General features: G+C 42.8%; 1 protein-coding gene across 1 annotated transcript in view; it reads right to left on the bottom strand.

Moving 5' to 3' along the window:
* Positions 1-1216: 1216 nt before the first annotated feature.
* The window catches only part of Atf1 (activating transcription factor 1), a 38384-nt gene continuing 20628 nt past the window's right edge, over positions 1217-18972 (bottom strand). Inside the window, exons 4-7 of the mRNA XM_057791924.1 lie at positions 9313-9443; positions 5654-5833; positions 5413-5572; positions 1217-2559 (exon numbers count right to left, since the gene is read on the bottom strand). Of these exons, the coding sequence (XP_057647907.1) occupies positions 2415-2559; positions 5413-5572; positions 5654-5833; positions 9313-9443 (616 nt within the window). The 3' untranslated portion in view covers positions 1217-2414. The remainder of the gene's footprint in view (positions 2560-5412; positions 5573-5653; positions 5834-9312; positions 9444-18972) is intronic.

Genomic DNA, 18972 nt, shown 5'->3' with positions numbered 1-18972 from the left:
TTGGAAGAGCAGGCAATGCTCTTAACCACTGAGCCATCTCTCCAGCCCCGACACGGAATACTCTTGAGAACACATGTATGTAGTCACCCTGACTTGTTTAGGTTGCTACATGTTATATATGGTGTATGTTATATATGGCACAAGCTAACTTGAAGACAGCCAACAACTTGGAGAAAAAGGACCTCAATCATGAAATGGCAGGAAAGATTTAATTTCTAATAATTATGACTGCAACAAACTATACTAGTCAAAGGGCAGTCTACCTCTAAGAATGAGAAAAGGGACAGTGGATAATGTGCCCTAAACCTCTGCTATACCAGTCCCGAAGATCTGGGGACAGGGGCAATCTAGAATGGCCTTTCCCTGTGACTTATAGTGAAAAAGACAAGAAATCTGTAACAGTATTACTGATTTGATGTGATGACGCACACCTTTAATCCCAGCACTTGGGAGGTAGAGGCAGGGGACCTCTGTGAGTTCAAGGCCAGTCTTGTCTACACAGAGAAACCCTGTCTTGAGAAAACAAAACCAAACAAACCAACATTACTGATTAGATTGGATATGCTTTTGAAGACTGTGCCCTCTTGACTAACTCAAGGCATTCTTTACCCATCCAGCCTTCTCCAGACGGAGCTTAGGCACATCCTTTCCTGGGAATGCATGCACACTGCCGTCACCACTACTGACGGTCATGCTAAGTCATGCTGCAGCTCCAGCACTCCAGCCAGCAGAGCAACGCCCAGTCTTCACTCTGCTTTAAAGTCATCACACAGTGACTTGCTGGGCTGGGACGCTCCCTCATTGGTAGGATGCTTGTACAGTCTAAAAGAATCTGACAGGTCTTAGCAGACAGCGATTATTTCCACCAGCACATGTGTGAAATGATAGTAACCTGCCAACTAAACAATACTCCCTGCTGCTAGAAAACCCTGACAAACCCCATGTTCTTTAGGTTGAAGAAAGAAAAAAAAGTAAGGAATAAATAGCCTTTGTGGCCAAGCTCCACTAATGAACAAGCCCTTCGGCAGGATCAACAGTAAGTGGCGGTCTGTTAATGTACCTGCAGACAGCTTTCCTGAGCTTATCATAGCTGGTGAATCAAAGCACCTCTAGACCAGACTGCAGAGCTACTGGGACCTTAGGTTACAAGTCCACCACACGAGTGCCATGCACAGTGGCTGGCAGTCGGCTTGGCGCTTGTTATGTTGAACACTGTATTTTGTATTCCGCAAACTTAATCTTATCAAATGTTTTTTTTAATTCCATAGACAATATGAAACATACCATATAGGCACACAACAGTTTCAAAGTGTATACAGATGAGAATACAGAGGTTAAACACTGGTGTCCTGACCACAGCTTCAACTTTAGATAAACTTCATAGAAAAAGTACAATTCAAATATCAGCCAATCGAAAACTTTACTCTTCTCATAATATAAAAATGATAATTTGAGATACAAATTTTTTTACTAAAACTATATAAACATTTAAAATAATCATTAAAAACTCAACATTAGAATTTATAAAGATTCACTATAAAAATATATCGGCAGTCACTCTTATAAAGGTACCATTGGCTACATTACAAAATAGGTCAACGTAGAATTGCCTCAATAACTATTTTAGAACCTGACAAACCTACGGTAAGATGATTACAAACCTTCGGGAAGCTTTGGCGTGCATCTTTAGGTTATTTAAAATATTTTAAGGGCTTCTGTAAACACTTCATTCTGTTAAAGCACAAAGAGTAATGCTCTTCAACTGCATACAGGATTAGAGAATCAAAAAAATTATTATATCCTTGTGAAAAATTGCCCTTACCGGAAGCAAAAAAACAAGCTATTTAAAAATGTCAAATTTTCAAGACAGTTTTCTTTCCATTCTTATAAAAATGTTACAAATCACCACACTCAGATAGTGTGCCCTGCGCCTGTTAGAACACTTCTCAAAAACCCTCAAGTCCAACAAAACCAACTGTCAAAACTCATTTAACACACCCGACACTGTGACAAGCAGCAATCAGACCACATAATTTACATACTTAGTAACGCATTATGGTTTCTTTTACATTTGTCATTTAGAATTTATTGGTAGGAATCACACACACACACAAAGGCAATCTTAGGAAACAGAAATACAAACTTGGAACTGATTGCTTTATCAATGTATCTGCCACTTTTGGTTGGACTGTTATTTAAAATTAAATTGCCAAAGTCCGTTTCCTTGAGTACATTTCCCCGGAGCTTCCAGTTGTACCAGCAGCTTTGTTACAGTCATCTCCACTCACCCCGTCACCTTTGCATTGTAAAAACCTAATACAAAGTAGCTTCTTTGACCTTTGAATTTATAAAACTCCACTAAAAAGAAATCTAATTTTTAAGCAAGTCCATAAAAATACTTTCTCTTTAAAGAGTCAAACACTTTTATGAGAATAAAGATCCTTCAAAGTTTTCAGCTCTTCTATTAGAGTTTTATTTTGGTTTTCCAGAACGGCAACGCGGTTCTCCAGGCATTTCACGTACTCCTTCTTCTTCCTGCGGCATTCTCGCGCAGCTTCCCTAAACACAAGCACCAAAACATCAGGAAAATGCCACACCCTTCATGCGGAAAATACACCTAAGGAATCTTCCCCAGTCATCTTTTCCAGACTATTTCCTGACACGGTCTTGCTGTGCAGCCCAAGCTGGCCTCAAATCTGTGATCCTCCTGCCTCACCCTCCTCTTCACAATGCTGCACCATTTGAAAAATTAAAATATCATCTATGGAGTTGGAGGAGATAGGCAACTCACTTGCTGCTCTTCAAAAGACTTGCTCAGTTGCGCCTCCACTACCCGGCTTAAATTTTTTCATATATATAGGTACAAGAGCTTATCAGTTTTCTTCTAGTTCCATAATGTATCTTATGTCATTCCTTGAACCCTCTAAAACAATCATCTGTTTATCTAACAAAAGCATTCATAGAGACACAAGTAAAGGATAGCAATCCTTGTCACCATTTAATAAAGAGATGTTTTATTTTCAATTAAACTTGCATGTACCAACAATTATTTTATGCTAATTTTATTGCTTTAAAAACATTATCCTATGATGGTGTGTGTAGCTGAAAAGCCCAGTCATACTGTAGTCTTTCAACTCCTCCATCTGTGATCTTTTGTTGTCATTCCGAGTTTCTTGGCACCTTTTCTTACTCCTCTTGAACACAGTACATAAAGTACCATTAGATATGCATTTTCTCAAAGAAGCAAGTTTTCATGCCTGATATATCAAAGTGAATGTAGTAATATGACTAAAATCTATTTAAGGGGATGACGGTATGGCTCAATTGGTGGAGCGATTATCTGGCATGTACGAAGCCCTGGACTTGAGCCTCAGCACTACACAAGACCCTACTTGGTGGAGGTCTGATATTCCTGGTACTCAGAAAGTGGGAGCAAGATCACAATCAAAGCCATTGTTGGCTACGGGCCAGTACTATACAAGGCAATGGGGGGAAATATATATATATATATGAAGGACGTAAATGTTCCATGGTGATTGTTGATGTAAAATACCTTTTAAAAAAACTTAACTGTGTATGGAAGGGGACACATTGCCATAGTACCTGAATGTGCATGCGCGCGCGCGCGCACACACACGCACACACACACACACACACACACACACACACACACACGGGTCAAAGGACAACTATGGAGCTGACTTTTTCCTTCCATCTTTGTGTGGGTCCCAAGGATTGACTTCAGGCCACTAGGCTTCCAGACTAGAACCTGTACCTACTGAATCATCTTCATCTGTGATCCTCATGTTACCATAAAAAAATTTTATTATGTATACAGTGTTCTGTCACGTCAGATCATATGGTTGCTGAGAATTGAACTTAGGATCTTTCTAGAAGAGCAGTCAGTGCTCTTAACCGCAGAGCCATCTCTCCAGCCCTTGATATTAGCATTTTAACTGTGGTCTGGAGTCATAAACTGCCCACTTAAGATGGTGAGTTCTGGGAAATGTAGTGTATGTTCTGACTGTTCAAAGGGCTTTCTCCTCGAAGCTCTCTAGTATTCAAGATGTGCATGAAGTCAATCCTCTTATATAACCCGATAGTGGCCTTCAAATGTTTAAGTGAAAAGCTACAAATGATTCAGCTCGGTGAGAAGGGCTGGTGAAAGCTAAGTCAGGCCAGAGTAAGCCCTCCCAGCCGGCCGGCCAAACTGCATGGAAAGGACAATTCCAGGGAGCACGGGAGCCAGATGATGAAGCAGCCTCGTTGCAAACAAGGGAAGCTTTTGTGGTGTGACCAGATCAAACAGCCATCAAGATAGATACTACATGGATTTAGCTTTACATAGGGTGGAGGCAGAGATTGAGGTCACCAACTCTATTTTGGAAAATACCCTGCTCTGGGTAAAATGCTACCACCAGCATAACAGGGTTCAGAGAAATTAGAGAAAGGAAATGTCACCCCGTGTGGCAAATTTCACTGCTGTCCACACTAGCTTTCAGCAAACAGCAGCACCATCAACAGCAGCCACTAACAGCCCATGGAGGAGGAGGGGGCTGCTGCTGCCACTACACCTTAAAAGAGCTCAGATGAGGGGCTGGAGAGATGCTTAGCAGTTAAGAGCATTGCCTACTCTTCCAAAGGTCCTGAGTTCAATTCCCGGCAACCACATGGTGGCTCACAACCATCTGTAATGAGATCTGGTGCCCTCTTCTGGCCTGCAGGCATACACGCAGACAGAATATTGTATATATAAGTAAATAAATAAATATTAAAAAGCTTCGATGATGCTGGTACTGTTTAGCAAGATGTGCCCATTGCAGATTACAATATGTATCTTTTCAGTGCAATCGGTGGCTCAAGTACAGCACACACGACTGTTGTACCTGGCAAGGCTTGCTTACTGTGGCATTTCTGTGCTCCTGTTGTGGGACCGTACCCAGAACCTCTAGGGTGTGCCTAACAGGAGATCCTGTTCAAAAAGCTTTGCCTAGCAATGCTTCTTCAATTGTAAAATATATTCTTATTTTATGTATATAGGTGCTTTGCTTGTGTGTGTCTGTACATCACATGTGTGCAATGCCCAAATAGGCTACATCAGATTTAAGGTCCCCTAGAGCTGGAGTTTTAAGCTGCCATGTGGGTGCTGGGAATTGAATCTGGGTTTTCTCGAAGAGTAGCCACTGCTCTTAATCACAGAACCTGTCACTAAACAATGCGATTTCAAAGGCTACAGAAACACTGAACTCTGGTGACAGCCTATTTAGTACAGAGACTTACAAATGAGCTCGCCGATGCACTGGGAATGAACCCGATATAACCCAGCATATGGTAAAATAAAGCCGAGCCAAACCTCCTTTCTAATCAATCACCTAACCAGGTGATGAGATACGCGCAACTCATTATACCCACCTGTTTTTCATCAGCCGTATTTCCCTTTTCAGCTGGGGGTCATCTGTCTTTGTTGCCTGAGATGTAAGGGTCACAGGAGAAGTCATCACCACAGTCTGTGGCAGAGAAGTGGCAGACGGTGTGGTACGGATCTGATAGGTCTGCATATCTCCTGATGCAGCTGCAGGGCCAAAGACGTGAGTTACTCATCAACTGCCTCAGAAAGGACCTGGACATGTCTGTAGATAAGGAGCACACTTACTCTGCACAACTACTTGGTTGCTTGGGACGAGTATTTGCTGTCCATCAGAAGTCTGTGCATATTGAAGGATTGTACCTTGTTGAGTATTGCTTGAATTTGTCATAGTTAATGTCTGCAGTCCCTGAACTCCATCTGTTCCTGGACTGGCCAACTGTAAGGCTCCATTTGGGGCAATGGCAACTTAAACCAAAGGGAAAAAAATAGTTATAAGGCTATATAATACAAATTCAAAGAAAGGCATAAAAAAGGAACATTTAAGCAAGTCTGAAAGCAAGGTGTGGTGACACACGCCTTTAATCCCAGCAGATGCAGGCGATCTCTTTTGAATTTGAGGCCAGCCTGGTCCAGTTCCAGGATAGCCGGGACTAAACAGAGAAACCTTGTCTTGAAAAACCAACACACACAGATGGATGGATGGATGGATAGACTGACAGATAAAAATAGGTTTGAGTGTGATTCTACTTGGCAAAATCACTGAGCACTCTTGAGAGTAGCAATGTCTTTATAAAGTTTAGACATACTACCCAAGATTTAGTCTCAAGCTGTGTAACACACAATGAATCATAAAATTTGAAATTTATGGACATTTCACGTTAATTGCTAATGCTGTCAAAGAAATTTCTGGGGCATTAATGAGAGATCCAAAAAAAAAGAGATCTAAAAAAGAAAGACTGTTTCTTTTTCTTAAAGATTTATTTATTATGTATACAGTGTTCTGTCTGTAGGTATGCCTACATGCCAGAAGAGGGTGCCGGATCTCATTCCAGATGGTTGTGAGCCATGATGTGGTTACTGGAATTGAATTCAGGACCTCTGGAAGAGCCACCAGAGCCCTTAACCTCTGAACCATCTTTCCAGCCCGACTATTTCTTTTTTAAGATACTTATCTCATGTAGTCTAGGCTGTGCTCAGACTCTATTGAGGCAAGAAGGCATGTTATGTCACTATGCTTGTTCTAATGGCTTACTCCCTCCGCCCCCCACCCCCCCACCTTGGGGGTAAAGGCAAAGAAATATAAACATGTTAGGGTTTTATCTGAACGTGGGCATGGTAACACACCTATAATCCCAGCACTTAGGAGGTACAACCAAGAGTTTAAGACCAGAACAGGCTAGCATGGGTATCTTTTTAAAAAATGGAGAATTAAGAATAAATATTACATTTTGCTGGCAGTGGTGGCACATGCCTTTAATCCAATCCCAGCACTTGGGAGGCAGAGGCAGGCGGATCTCTGTGAGTTCAAGGTCAGCCAGGTCTACAAGAGCTAGTTCCAGGACAGGTTCCAAAGCAACAGAGGAACCCTGTCTTGAAAAACCAAAACCAAACCAAACCAAACCAACAGCAGCAACAACAACAACAGAAAAAATACCCAAAATAAAACAAAAACCTCAGTTCCTTATTTGCACCAGTCCAATGTCAAGCCCTAAATAGCTTCAGCTGATTTGATGGTGACTGTCCTAAATAATATAAACATTGCCACCATACTTGGAACTCCTACTGGACTCCACTGCCCTAAACACTCTTTTGTGGTTGTATTTATCTACATTTACCACTTGAAACATTTGCCTAAGCCTCTCAGTAGTTTTTCCCTTTCTTTTCTGTGTGCTGGAGGAACAGTGAATCAAGTGTACAATAACGGAGCAGACTCAGCTTTAGTTAAGCCAGCATCCACCTCCGCACGTCACTTCTGCGTCCACTGCTCCAGGTGTCTTACATGTCCAGAGAACTCTAGAGGGGTGAAGAAACCTAAAGCATGGCGAGCACATTTTAAAGAGTCATCCCATGGCTGGAGAAATGGCTCGCTGGTTAAGAGTGCTGGCTGTACCATCAGGAACACTAGAGTTCATGAGCTAGCTCATGTAGTAAGTCAGGCATCCTATGGAGTCCTATAACTCTAATTCTGAAGGGGTATGAGAACAGGAGGATTGCTGTTTCAAGTTTCGGGAGAGACCCTGGCTCAAAGGAAGAGGTGGAGCTCAAAAGGTAACTTCCTCTTCTGGCTCCTTGTGTGTGCTCACAGAAACATACACAAATAAATCAACCTTAAAAAAAATATATGAGTTGTCCCTTTAAGTGACATTTGAAGGGAGGAACGAGGTCAGCCATGTGACTATCTGCAGAGTAAATGCCAGGCTAGGGATGACAACTTCAAAGACCCTGAAGAATGAAAATAAGTTGCGTGAGCTGGAGGCACAGAGTCTGTGTGGCTAGACTGAAGGCCAGACCAGAACCGAGTGCAGGTCCTTAGGCCTGAGGTATTATACTAGGAGAAAGCCACTGCGAGGACTGGAGCAAGAATCTTGACAATTTGATTCTTTTAGGTTTTGATTTGGTTTTAGATGGCTTCATTTAATCTAGGCTGGCCCTTAAACTGCTACATAACCAATAATGACCTTGAACTCCTAAATCTTCTGTCTCTGTCTCCCTAGTGTGGGGTTATAGGTGTGGGTCACCAAGCCCATTTCAGTTGACACTTTAAGTAACTGTGGCTAAAGCATGAAGAAGAAAATTAAGGTAATAACAGAGCCAGGCTCCACGGACTGTAGACAGACTCACTGCAGGATTCGGGAAGTTGTGATGCTCAGTGTCTAGAGGGACAGGCATCGACGGAAGGTGCCAATCAGACTTACCAGCATTTTCTCTTTAGTGCTGGGAGTTAACCCTCAGCTTTGTGTATGGTAGGCAGTCAAGCAGGTTTGCGAGTGGCCTTACACATCAACGTTTATCAAAACTCCCAAAGTGACAGAAGACTGGCCAGGAAAATGTGGGGAATCTGACATGTAAATGGTGTCGCCCAAGACTGAGCAGGTGCTGGAGGGGAGGAGCTGGAGTCCCTTCCTGACTTCCACTACCAAGATAAACTTAAGGTGTGCCAACAATTTTAAAAATTTAGAAAATACAGGGAAACCTAGAAGATGGAAAAGCATAAGTCCAGTATCATAAAAGACTGAAAATATACATCCATATGCTGAGAAGCAACAGGGTGTGGTAGCATACATCTTTAATCTCAGAGGCAGAGGGAGGCAGGTTTTTGTGAGTTCCAGGCCAGCCAGAGCACACACAAACCCTGTATCAAAAACAATAGTGTTGAGTTCATTACACCTGCTAACTTTGGCCCTCTACACTGACAGCCCAGCAGAGCTCATGGTGCGTGCTACCGCCACATCACAAAATCTCAGTGCTTTTTCTTCCTTAACCTCAAACTGAAAATACAATTTTCATGCATGACATTTTATTACAGAAGTAACTCAGATATTAATTTCCACCAACATTAAAGTCCTAGACATGAGACCCAAAGAGCACCTATACACTGGGGAGAGGGGATCTTGAAAGTCAGATAGACAATATCTAATTGGGGAGGGAGGCAGTCTTATTACATTGTGGCTGGCCTGGAACTCTCTATGGAGCCCTGGTGACCTTGAACATTAATAGCCCAAGATATAGGACAGTGGGTGTTGCCAACCCATCTACCAGAAAGTCTGTTTCCTTCACCCACGGCCAACCCCCATTCTCACAAAGCTGTTGTCAGGAAGTGAGATAATGCATAAAAAGCACGTGACATTTCTTCCCACCAGTTAGTGGTGTGTGTCTACAGGAACGACTCCTGTACACACTGTACTGTCCTCTGCGCCTGTGTACATATGGGAACGACTACATACTGTACTGTCCACTGCTGGTCTGATAGACGGGGGTTGGAACAGACATAGAAGTAACAGCAGAAATGCCTGGATTTTCTCTGTCTCCTTTTCTTCCCCGTGTATCTTCAGAAGAAAGGTCTTTCAATATTTTTCTGTAAAAGAAGAGAACTCTGTTAATGACAGTGTCTTACAAAGACACTCTCTTCGTGCCTACGTAGCCTCAAACTTGAGACCCTCCTACCTGACACAGTTTCCCAAGTGCTGGCGTAACACGAGGAGCCACCACACCTGTTCAGATTACAAGCGCAGTAATCTAACCAGGTGTGGTAGTGTATGGCCTCTGTTTCAGTTTGGCAGGCTGAGGCAGGAGGATTACTTGAATCAGAAATTTGAAATGAGTAAGGGCCACATAGTAATGGATCTATCTCAAAAACAAAAAAGGTATTAACCAAATGCAGAAGCCAGCCACAAATCAACTCAGTGTGCTTTATCAAACCACTGCATTTGAATTCTCCAGGAGCTCCTCAAGAGCATGAAGTCTTTAGACTCAGCCAGCTGCTGACACAGATCCCAGAGTCACAAAAAAGCAGAGTCTGAGTCACCACAATGCAGTCTTTCTAAGAGCTATTGCTAAGAATGGCTCTAAATCTCAGAAACTCTTTTCCCTGTGAATCATCCTCAGTGACCTTGACTCAGGAATTCTAGAGTTTTACCTAAGGTTCAATTGTCTGGATGGGACAGACCTCTGCTCCAGCACTCACCTCAGCTTAGTCCAACATGGCAATACCCCCTTCCCCCCAGATTTCCAAGCTCAACAGGGAAGGAATCATGCCTCGTTGTTGTGAAGCAGTTTGCTGTAGCTGACACTGTCAGGACGAGCCTTCTTTGAGAGAGAAGTGGGAATCAAGGGGCAGGGTCCCAGAGAAAGGAAAAGCAGATCTGACTCGACCCTACTAAGTCAGTCTTATCCCAGATCTACAAAGACAGCTGCCAGCAGACACTCCAAAAGGAGAGAACAAAGGGAGACCTTCCCAGACATGTCCTTGGAAACAAGAGCCCAACACAGGGACAGCACATGGGACTCCTGGAAAACTACAAGCCAGTGACTTACAAGCAAGGAAATCAAGTAGCTTCCCTACTCATCCAGAAAAGGGACTGGCCTGAAGAGGGCAGTGTTCCTTATGTGAGAACTCTGTGTACCCCTGCCTGTTCTGGAACTCACTCTGTTCCAGGTTAGCCTCGAACTCAAGAGATCCCTCTCTAAGCAATCCAAGCACTGGGGCTAAAGGCATGTGCCACCACTCTCCAGCCTCCTTTTCTTTTCATTTTTTAAGTGCATGAGCACATATAAAGCTGGGTGTGTTGGGCTCAATAAATAACTGTTGAATTTTTAAAAAATACAATAATCAAGTTGAGCTTAGTGGTACACACCTTTAATCCCAAAGGCAGAGGCAGGCAGATCTGTGAGTCCCAGGTCAGCCAGAGATACATAGTAAAATTAACCCCCCAAAAAATTAAAAAATAAAGAGCACGACTCTAGTAGAGCCCCAAGCCAGTGTTAAGAAGTCTTGGGGGGAGATGGTTCAGTGGTTAAGAGCACTGGCGAATCTTCCAAAGAACCTGGTTCAATTCACAGCACCTACAAAGCAGCTCACAACTGTCTATAACCCCAGTTCCAGGGGATCTGACATCCTCACACAGACATACATGCAGGCAGAACACCAATGCACATTTAAAAAAAAAAAAAAAAAAAAAAGAGGCCGGGCAGTGGTAGCACACATCATTCACCCCAGCACTAAGGAGGCAGAGGCAGGCAGATCTCTGTGAGTTAGAGGCCAGGTATACAGAGCAAGTCCTAGGACAGCCAGAGCTGTTACAGAGAAACCTTGTCTTGAAAAACCAAACCACACAAACAAACAAAAGGAAGAGGTCCTAGGGGATTAAGGAATTCTTTTTTTTTTTGGATTTTTCGAGACAGGGTTTCTCCATAGTTTTTGGTTCCTGTCCTGGAACTAGCTCTTGTAGACCAGGCTGGCCTTGAACTGATTAAGGAATTCTTATGTTTAGCATTTATCATTACAGTATGTAGTCTAGGTTTGTTACACACTGAACAAGAAACAGAGAGCACCTCTCTAGGTGCAAAGGCTCTGTTTAGTTGTACTACTTCCTTCTCCCCAGGAAAGAAGGTTCTGTCCTCAAGTGTCCTTCACTTAGGAAGCTGAAGTGGCCTTTTCAACTCTAAATCATCTGTAGTGGAAGAAAAGCCCACAGTACTCAGAAACAAGAGCAGACCTACTACCATAAAAACGCAGACACTGCATTCCCACGGGCTCTCCAAGGTTATCAAGGTTACGTTGGGAAGACTATTAACTCCTGTCATGTGAATCTACTTCAAGAAGAAGATGGGCATCGAAGAGGATCCTTATGGAGTTTGATAGCCATTTGGGCAAGAAAGTGGTCTTGCCTGGACTATTTTATAAACTGGACACAAAGAACCCGCAGAGAGAGGACTGCTGAACTTGCCTAAAGGTGAGATGATCTTTCGGGGTTCCTGATTCATGAAAGAGTCTGTGAGACATTCTGCAGGAATGATGGAGGAAGGTCATTTGTCAATAAACAAACTGCCTTGGCCCATTTGATAGGCTACCCCTTAGGTGGGTGGAGTAGACAGAATAGAATGCTGGGAGGAAGAGGAAGTGAGCTCAGATGCAGGGCAGCTCTTCTGAGAAGCAGACGCCATGCTCTCCTCTCCAGAGCAGACGCGATGAAACTCCAACCCAGGATGGATGTAGGCTAGAATCTTCCCGGTAAGCGCACCTGGGGTGCTACATACATGAATAGAAATGGGCCAAGCAGTTTGTTTATTGACAAATGACCTTCCTCCATCATTGTCAAAAACCTAAGAGACTACACACGGGAATGGCACACACTAGCTTAGGGAACAGCACTCTGCAGAAAAGGTACTAACCTGAAGCAGTATGTTATGTTACCTGGTATACAGTGCATAGATGGCTTATGTTATATTCTAATGTTTACTAATGTTCTAAATATTTAATAGTTTAACACTGAAAATAAGACGAACACTGAATTGCATGGTGTACATGTGGCCATCAGAGGACGACCTAGGGGCTGACGGCTCTCTCCTACATTGTCGCAATCATGCCTTCCTTGTATTTGCCCTTCTCCTCTCCTACATGTGGAGACTTGACTTCACTTTTCAGGATTTTTGTAGTCATGGTCCAGCTTTAGCTGGTGATAGCCTTGCTGGGGTGGATGCCCACTCTTGTGTTAATAGCCTTTTCTCGCTGCAATCAGTCAGTATAGACGATGCATTTCTTCCCATACACTTGGACCACTCTGCCAATCTGCTAAGTGTCCTCAGACAACCTGAACTTCATCGTCCTCTTGAATGGGCATAGATCAACCGTTGTACTTCTGTCTCAGGTCTTTGGAAAGAGGGGAAGACATAACCTTCCTCTGAATGTGAAGCGGTGTTCTGAAATGCTCTTTGTGGTTCTTGCTTAGGTCAGAAGTCATGAAGGAACTGAACTTCATTTTTATCATAACACACTGAATACTCCTTTATCTTGGTATCCTGAGACAGGGTCTTTCTACACTCACCAGCTGGAAGGTTGCCTTCCAACTCAAAATTCCACCCACCTCTGCCTCTCAAGTGCTGAGATTAAAGTTATATACCCTAGCCAGGTGGCTTTAATGCTGTCAATCTTCCAGTAATTGACGTTTTGAGTTACATCCCACAAAATTTGCTATTTTGCAGACAAAACCCTAGACAATCTCGTTTAGTCCAGAACTCTCTTCCTAGCTAAGGATGATCTTTAACTCCTGATCTTCCTGTCTCCTCTTAAGAGCTCAGATTAGAAACGTGTGCCAGCAGTCTGGCTCTAGAAAGCATTTTTATTAGATTTTATGTATGTGTGTGTGCCAGAGGGCAATCGGTTCCTTTCTCACAACAAAGGTCCTAGGGGCTGAACTAAAATTAGCAGGCTTGGAAACAGGTCACTTTACCTGTTGAGTCATGCTAGCCAGACCAAGACCTTCTGATCTTCTGCCTCTCAAGTGCTGAGACTACTGTGTGGCTTATGCGGTGTTGGGAAATAAGTATAACAGGCAAGCATTCTACCAACCGAAGTATATTCTCAGCATTAAAAAGTACTTTTAAAGGGGCTGGAGAGATGGCTCAGAAGTTAAGAGCATTGCCTGTTCTTCCAAAGGTCCTGAGTTCAATTCCCAGCAACCACATGGTGGCTCACAACCATCTGTAATGGGGTCTGGTGCTCTCTTCTGGCCAGAGGGCATACACACAGACAGAATATTGTATACATAATAAATAAATATTAAAAAAAAAGTACTTTTAATTGATGAAAACTAAAATGCAAGCTGGGCATGGTAGCCCAGCTCACTTTTAATCTTAGCACCCCAGAGGCTCAAGCAGGAGGATTGCTCCAAGTTCTAGACCAGTCAGAGCTAAACGAAGAGATCACGTCTCAAAAAACAGTAACAACAGAATTCTGACTTCAAGACTTCCTGTCTGCAGTCAGGCGGTGCTGGTGCACACCTTTATTCTAGCACCCACGAGGCCAGTCTGGTCTACAGAACGAGTTCTAGGGCATCCAGGGTGCTGTGGAATAATCCTTTTGTACACTGTGAAGATGTGTTTTTCTTACTGGTTTAATAAAGGGCCAATGGCCAATACCTAGACAGGAAGAGATCAGGCAGGTGAGTGAGACTGAGAGAATGCTGGGAAGAAAGGCAGAGTTGCCAACCAGATGCAAAGGAAGCAGGACTTGTAGAAAATGAGCTAACAAGCCATAGGCCATGTGGTAGCACGTAAATTAGTAGAAATGGGTTCATTTAAGTTGTAAGAGCTAGTGAATAACAAGTCTAGGCTATTAGTTGAGCATTTATAATCAGTAAGAAGTCTCCGTGTGTTTATTGGGGAGTCAGTTGTCTAGGTGAAAAACTCCGCCTACACAGGGCTACCTAGAGAAACCCTGTCTCGAAAAACCGAAAAAACGCCGGGCGGTGGTGGCGCACGCCTTTAATCCCAGCACTAGGGAGGCAGAGACAGGCGGATCTCTGTGAGTTCGAGGCCAGCCTGGTCTACAAAGGGAGTTCCAGGACAGGCTTCAAAGCTACAGAGAAACTCTGTCTAGAAAAAAAAAAAGAAAAAAGAAAAAAAAAAAGAAAAACCGAAAAACTTTGCTTGGCAAATGAATGGTTTCTTAAGTTTAATTTCCAATTACTTGGAGATTTTCCATCACATTTCTATTATTGGTTCTGGTCTAATTCTTGTAGGAGAGCATAAATGACTTCAGTTCTTTTAGACTGCTAAGGGCACTCCTCTCTTGGAATCCCTCCTTTCTTTGAAAGCACTCTTTTCCTTGATAAATAAATACACGCTGAATCTGTTAAAAGGTAAAAGAAAAAAAAAAAAAAAGTTAGGTTTGCCAGTAACCCAAATGTGTCATTTCCTTTTTTCTTCCTCTGAACAGGGCCTTACCCTGATTGATCTGTAGTTGTCAGAACAGGATGACTTCAAATTTAAGAACTCTACCTTCCTATGTCACCAGACACAGCACTTTTGTCTTTGAAACAAGGTCTTACTCTATACACCAGGTTGGCCTGAAACTCTAGTATAGGCTGGCCTCAAGTTCAGAAGTAATCCTCCTGCTTCAGCTCTGCAAGCCTGGGTTACAGGGATGAGCTGCCACACTCAGTGTGGTACATGAATGTGCTTTGAACAGTTGTTTGGTAATGTCTCCCCAAACCATTTGATCTTGCTGGTTGCTAATGTTAACTTTAATATCAAGCTGCTTTTCTGAGTCACTTTTCAATTGTTAGCTTTGACATATGTACTGTGAAGTTGTTCTCTAACATTCATACACATTTGGATTGCTCTATCCTCTGTATTTCTGATATTTCTTTGTGATGCTGATGTAGTCATCCCAGTCTCTGTATTAAGAGTTTGCCTTTGTTTTCAGCTATCCAACTTTAGCCCAGGTACAGCATTATATATGAAGTGAGTCTCTTATTAATCTGTTCTAATCATCTTTGCCTTTTAAAATAAAAGGTTTGAAGACAATTCCACTACCATGCAGTTAGTCCATTTGCAGTGTGTCTATCCTCAGGGGTGTGCAGGCGCCACTACACTTCAACTTTACAACTTTAGGGTGTATGTTCCCTTCTCAATGTCACACCCTTCTTCTGCCCCCAGTGCTAAGTAGCCTTATATCTCACGGGTGCCAGAGAATCTTCCTGCCTCTTTTCACTATTCTCCAAAATTGATGGATTTATTTTCTTTTCACCCCATTCTCCTATTGAACACATGAGTTCTACTTCTGTTACATTTCTCTTTAAGTCTGCCCAGAGGGTCTGTCTCCATTTATTTCTGGAGGACTAACTCTTTACTTGCTAGAACATTTTTGTTAACAGTCCTAAGTTTCTACCACATAATTTCACCATCTAGGTATTAGATATCTAGGTATTCCATATCTAGGTATTAGAATCTGCAGACAGCCCTCCCCTGCAAACCCAAGGAAGGACTTTTTCAGATTATATGCTAAGTGATTTCGACATTTTCGGTATTCTTTTATCAACTTCTGAGTCTTGTCTGAATCCTTAAGGAGAATTTCTTACTGTTCTAGGTTATTATCAATCTAATTATGTCCAAGCTACAAGTTCTGATCAGCCATCTGTCTACTTTGGTTCCAGTATCAATTTAATTCTCAGAGCTTCTGCAGTGCTGATTGGATCTATCTATCCCGAGGACAGCAGCTAGGATCTGAGCCACAGCTTCTCCTGTACATCCATCCTTCAGTTCCCAAGTCCACATGTGTTTATGAAGCCATTTCTAGCCTTCAGGTGTTGAATGTCATAAAGAGTTTTTCTGCCAAGTATTTTTTTCTGTGGATTTTTTGTCATTTACTGATTTGTGTGTGTGTGTGTGTGTGTGTGTGCAAGTTCCTTTTCTGATTTTTCAGGTAGTTCACCTTCATGTATATTTTAGAATTCTCAGTGGTATTCATCTTTGAGTAATCTACAGACACCTACAAGTCTTACCTTGGGAAGCTTCTCAGATTCTAGGCTCCTTCAGGGCTCAGCTTAGTGAACAAAACCCAGTTGAGTCCCTTGCTGCCGCACATAAGGCAGTCAGGTACTCCGGACTTGCTCTTCATGCTTCCATCTATCCTCCATCTGGTCGTCCAGCCGCCCCCCGCCCCCCCCCCACCCTTCAAGACAGGGTTTCTCTGTTCAACAGTCCTGGCTGTCCTGGAACTCGCTCTGTAGACGAGGCTGGCCTCAAGCTCACAGAGATCTGCCTGCCTCTGCCTCCCAAATGCTGGGATTAAAAGTGTGTACCACCACCACCCCACATGGTTTCACCATTTATACTTCTACGCAGGTGGTTTTCTGCTTACTGAAGTGGGTGCAAGAAAGTATTTGATTCAAGAACTTCTGTGCAAGTTTAAAGATCCAACTTTTTGGTTCTTTTAGTGACTACTTTTAAGAGTTTGAGATTGGTCGACAGGAATCAATATAAAATTCCAAGAGACTATTCCTGCCTGGAATGTCTCCATAATTTCCCCTTCCAGTTCCTTCCTGTGGTACTGGGAACCAAACCCAGGGCCTTGCACACATAGGTAAGTGACCATCTACCTTTGACAAACATTTCCAGTTCCCTATTGTGTTACCAAGCTACCAAATGAGTCACAGGTAGTGTTCTAAGAAGCCAACAGTAACAAGTAAGGAAACACTCATCTTTAGGGTAGCACAAGGACAAACTCAGGCTCTTGTACGTGTAAGCAAGATGCAACCACTGGAATACATCTCCAAGTACAGAATTCTAGGCCAAAAGGTAGACATTAGCCCATTACTGTTTAAGGATGCTGTTCAAAATGCCTGTTGTTTATTAGCTTAATGGTCATTCCTCTCTAATCTTTCTCTTTCTGGAAGCTTTTTAAGATCAAACATTTATCTGGGCTGGGAACACAGCTCAGTGATAGCTTGCCTAGCATGTTTGCCAGCACTAGAGAAACAAAATCATGTTTAAATTTGGTATTCTCCAATTTTCTCTCCTGTAGATTCTGCATACATTTCCCATCTGGGATCTGGCTTTCTGAAGCTAATAACCCAGGCTGTAGAAACCTGTCCTCAACTAAGAGAGTTGTGCCCACTGTCTTCTTTGGGAGTAAGTTAGATAGCCGTAGGTTGCGCCTTGCAAGTCTATCACCTGCTTCCTCACTCCTATTTACTTTCTGTGCTCATCCTAGGTAATCTACTCAGCTTTCCTTTACCTCCAACTACCCATTCTTCAGTCACAGCTAACTGCTGTAATGCTTATTTTTGATTTCCCAGTAGACTGCAGGACTATCTTTCTCAGTTTTCCTTATTTTCAAGGTCTTCCCAGTCTCCTGTTCTAGTCTTAGGGTTTAATTCCTCTTGATGTCTTTTTTGATTTAAATCAGACATGGAATCCCTGGTAATTTCATGACCTGCGGTTCTATGTGCTAATATATTATTTCTTTTAGCTTTTTATAGTTTTTAATTACATTCTTAACAATTTTCCCTACCACCCAATTTGTCACTTTGTTTTGGGGAAGTGTTAAAAGTTTGATGGTGAATTTGTGCTTTGCTGAGACAGTGGGCCAAATGGCAGGGAATGTGTCCTCGAATAGGGAGGGTGCTGGGACCCATCAGTCTTTGCTGCCTATGCACTATCAAGTTCTTATCTACCACATGCTTCTAACCCTGACAGGCTCCAAAACAATGGAGCCAATCATGAGTCAAAACCAGTAAAACTGAGCCAAATCAATCTTTTCTATGTAAGGAAATTAATTTAAGGAATTAATAAAGCTGGTTATCTCAATGAGGCATGGCGCTTCAGATATACAATCTTAGGGATGGGGAAAGCAGGCAAGCTTAAGTCTAGCCTGGGCTATCCTGTCTCAAAAAACCAAAACTAAAGCTAAAGTTTAAAAAGCCAGTTATAGCCGGGCAGTCAGGTGGTGGTGGCGTCTTTAATCCTAGCAGAGGCAGGTGGATCTCTGTGAGTTCAAGGCCAGCCTGGTCTACAGAGTGAGTTCCAGGACAAGCTCCAAAGCTACAGAGAAACCTTGTCTCAAACAAACCAAAAAGCCAGTTATTGCAGCTCAATGGTTAAGAGCACTTTTGCAGAGGACAACTCACAACTACCTGTAACTCCAGCTCCAAGGCATTTGTCTACCTCCTCCAACCTCTGCTAGCACTGCATTCATATGTACATACCCTAACACACACACATGATTAAAGGAAATCTCTTAAAAAGTAAACAAGGTTAACATGCCTGTCCATTAACATTAATGAGGAGTCCAAATACTCAAGAGAACAAAGTTCCCAGTGCCTACTCCCTGTTCACCTTCCCGTCCCTACAACGGGCAGGCCCGCTCTCCTTCCTCCAGTCTATGCCGGCTTATGTTGTCCTTAGCTGAAGGGGCCCTTCTGCTAGGTTTTTCTGCCTGCTCCATTTTCATATAAAGTTCAAGTTAGTGTTGCCTTGATTCAGACCTAGTAATTCCTGCCTATTTATACTATATAGATTGACCCTATACATACTGTAATTATTCACCCACCCATAAGGCTGCATTTCTGGATCCTAAAGGCAGGCACATGTGGGTGAACCCT

This window comes from Chionomys nivalis, chromosome 17, assembly GCF_950005125.1.
Source record: "Chionomys nivalis chromosome 17, mChiNiv1.1, whole genome shotgun sequence".
NCBI lineage: Eukaryota > Metazoa > Chordata > Mammalia > Rodentia > Cricetidae > Chionomys > Chionomys nivalis.
This window is presented reverse-complemented; position numbering and strand designations above follow the sequence as displayed.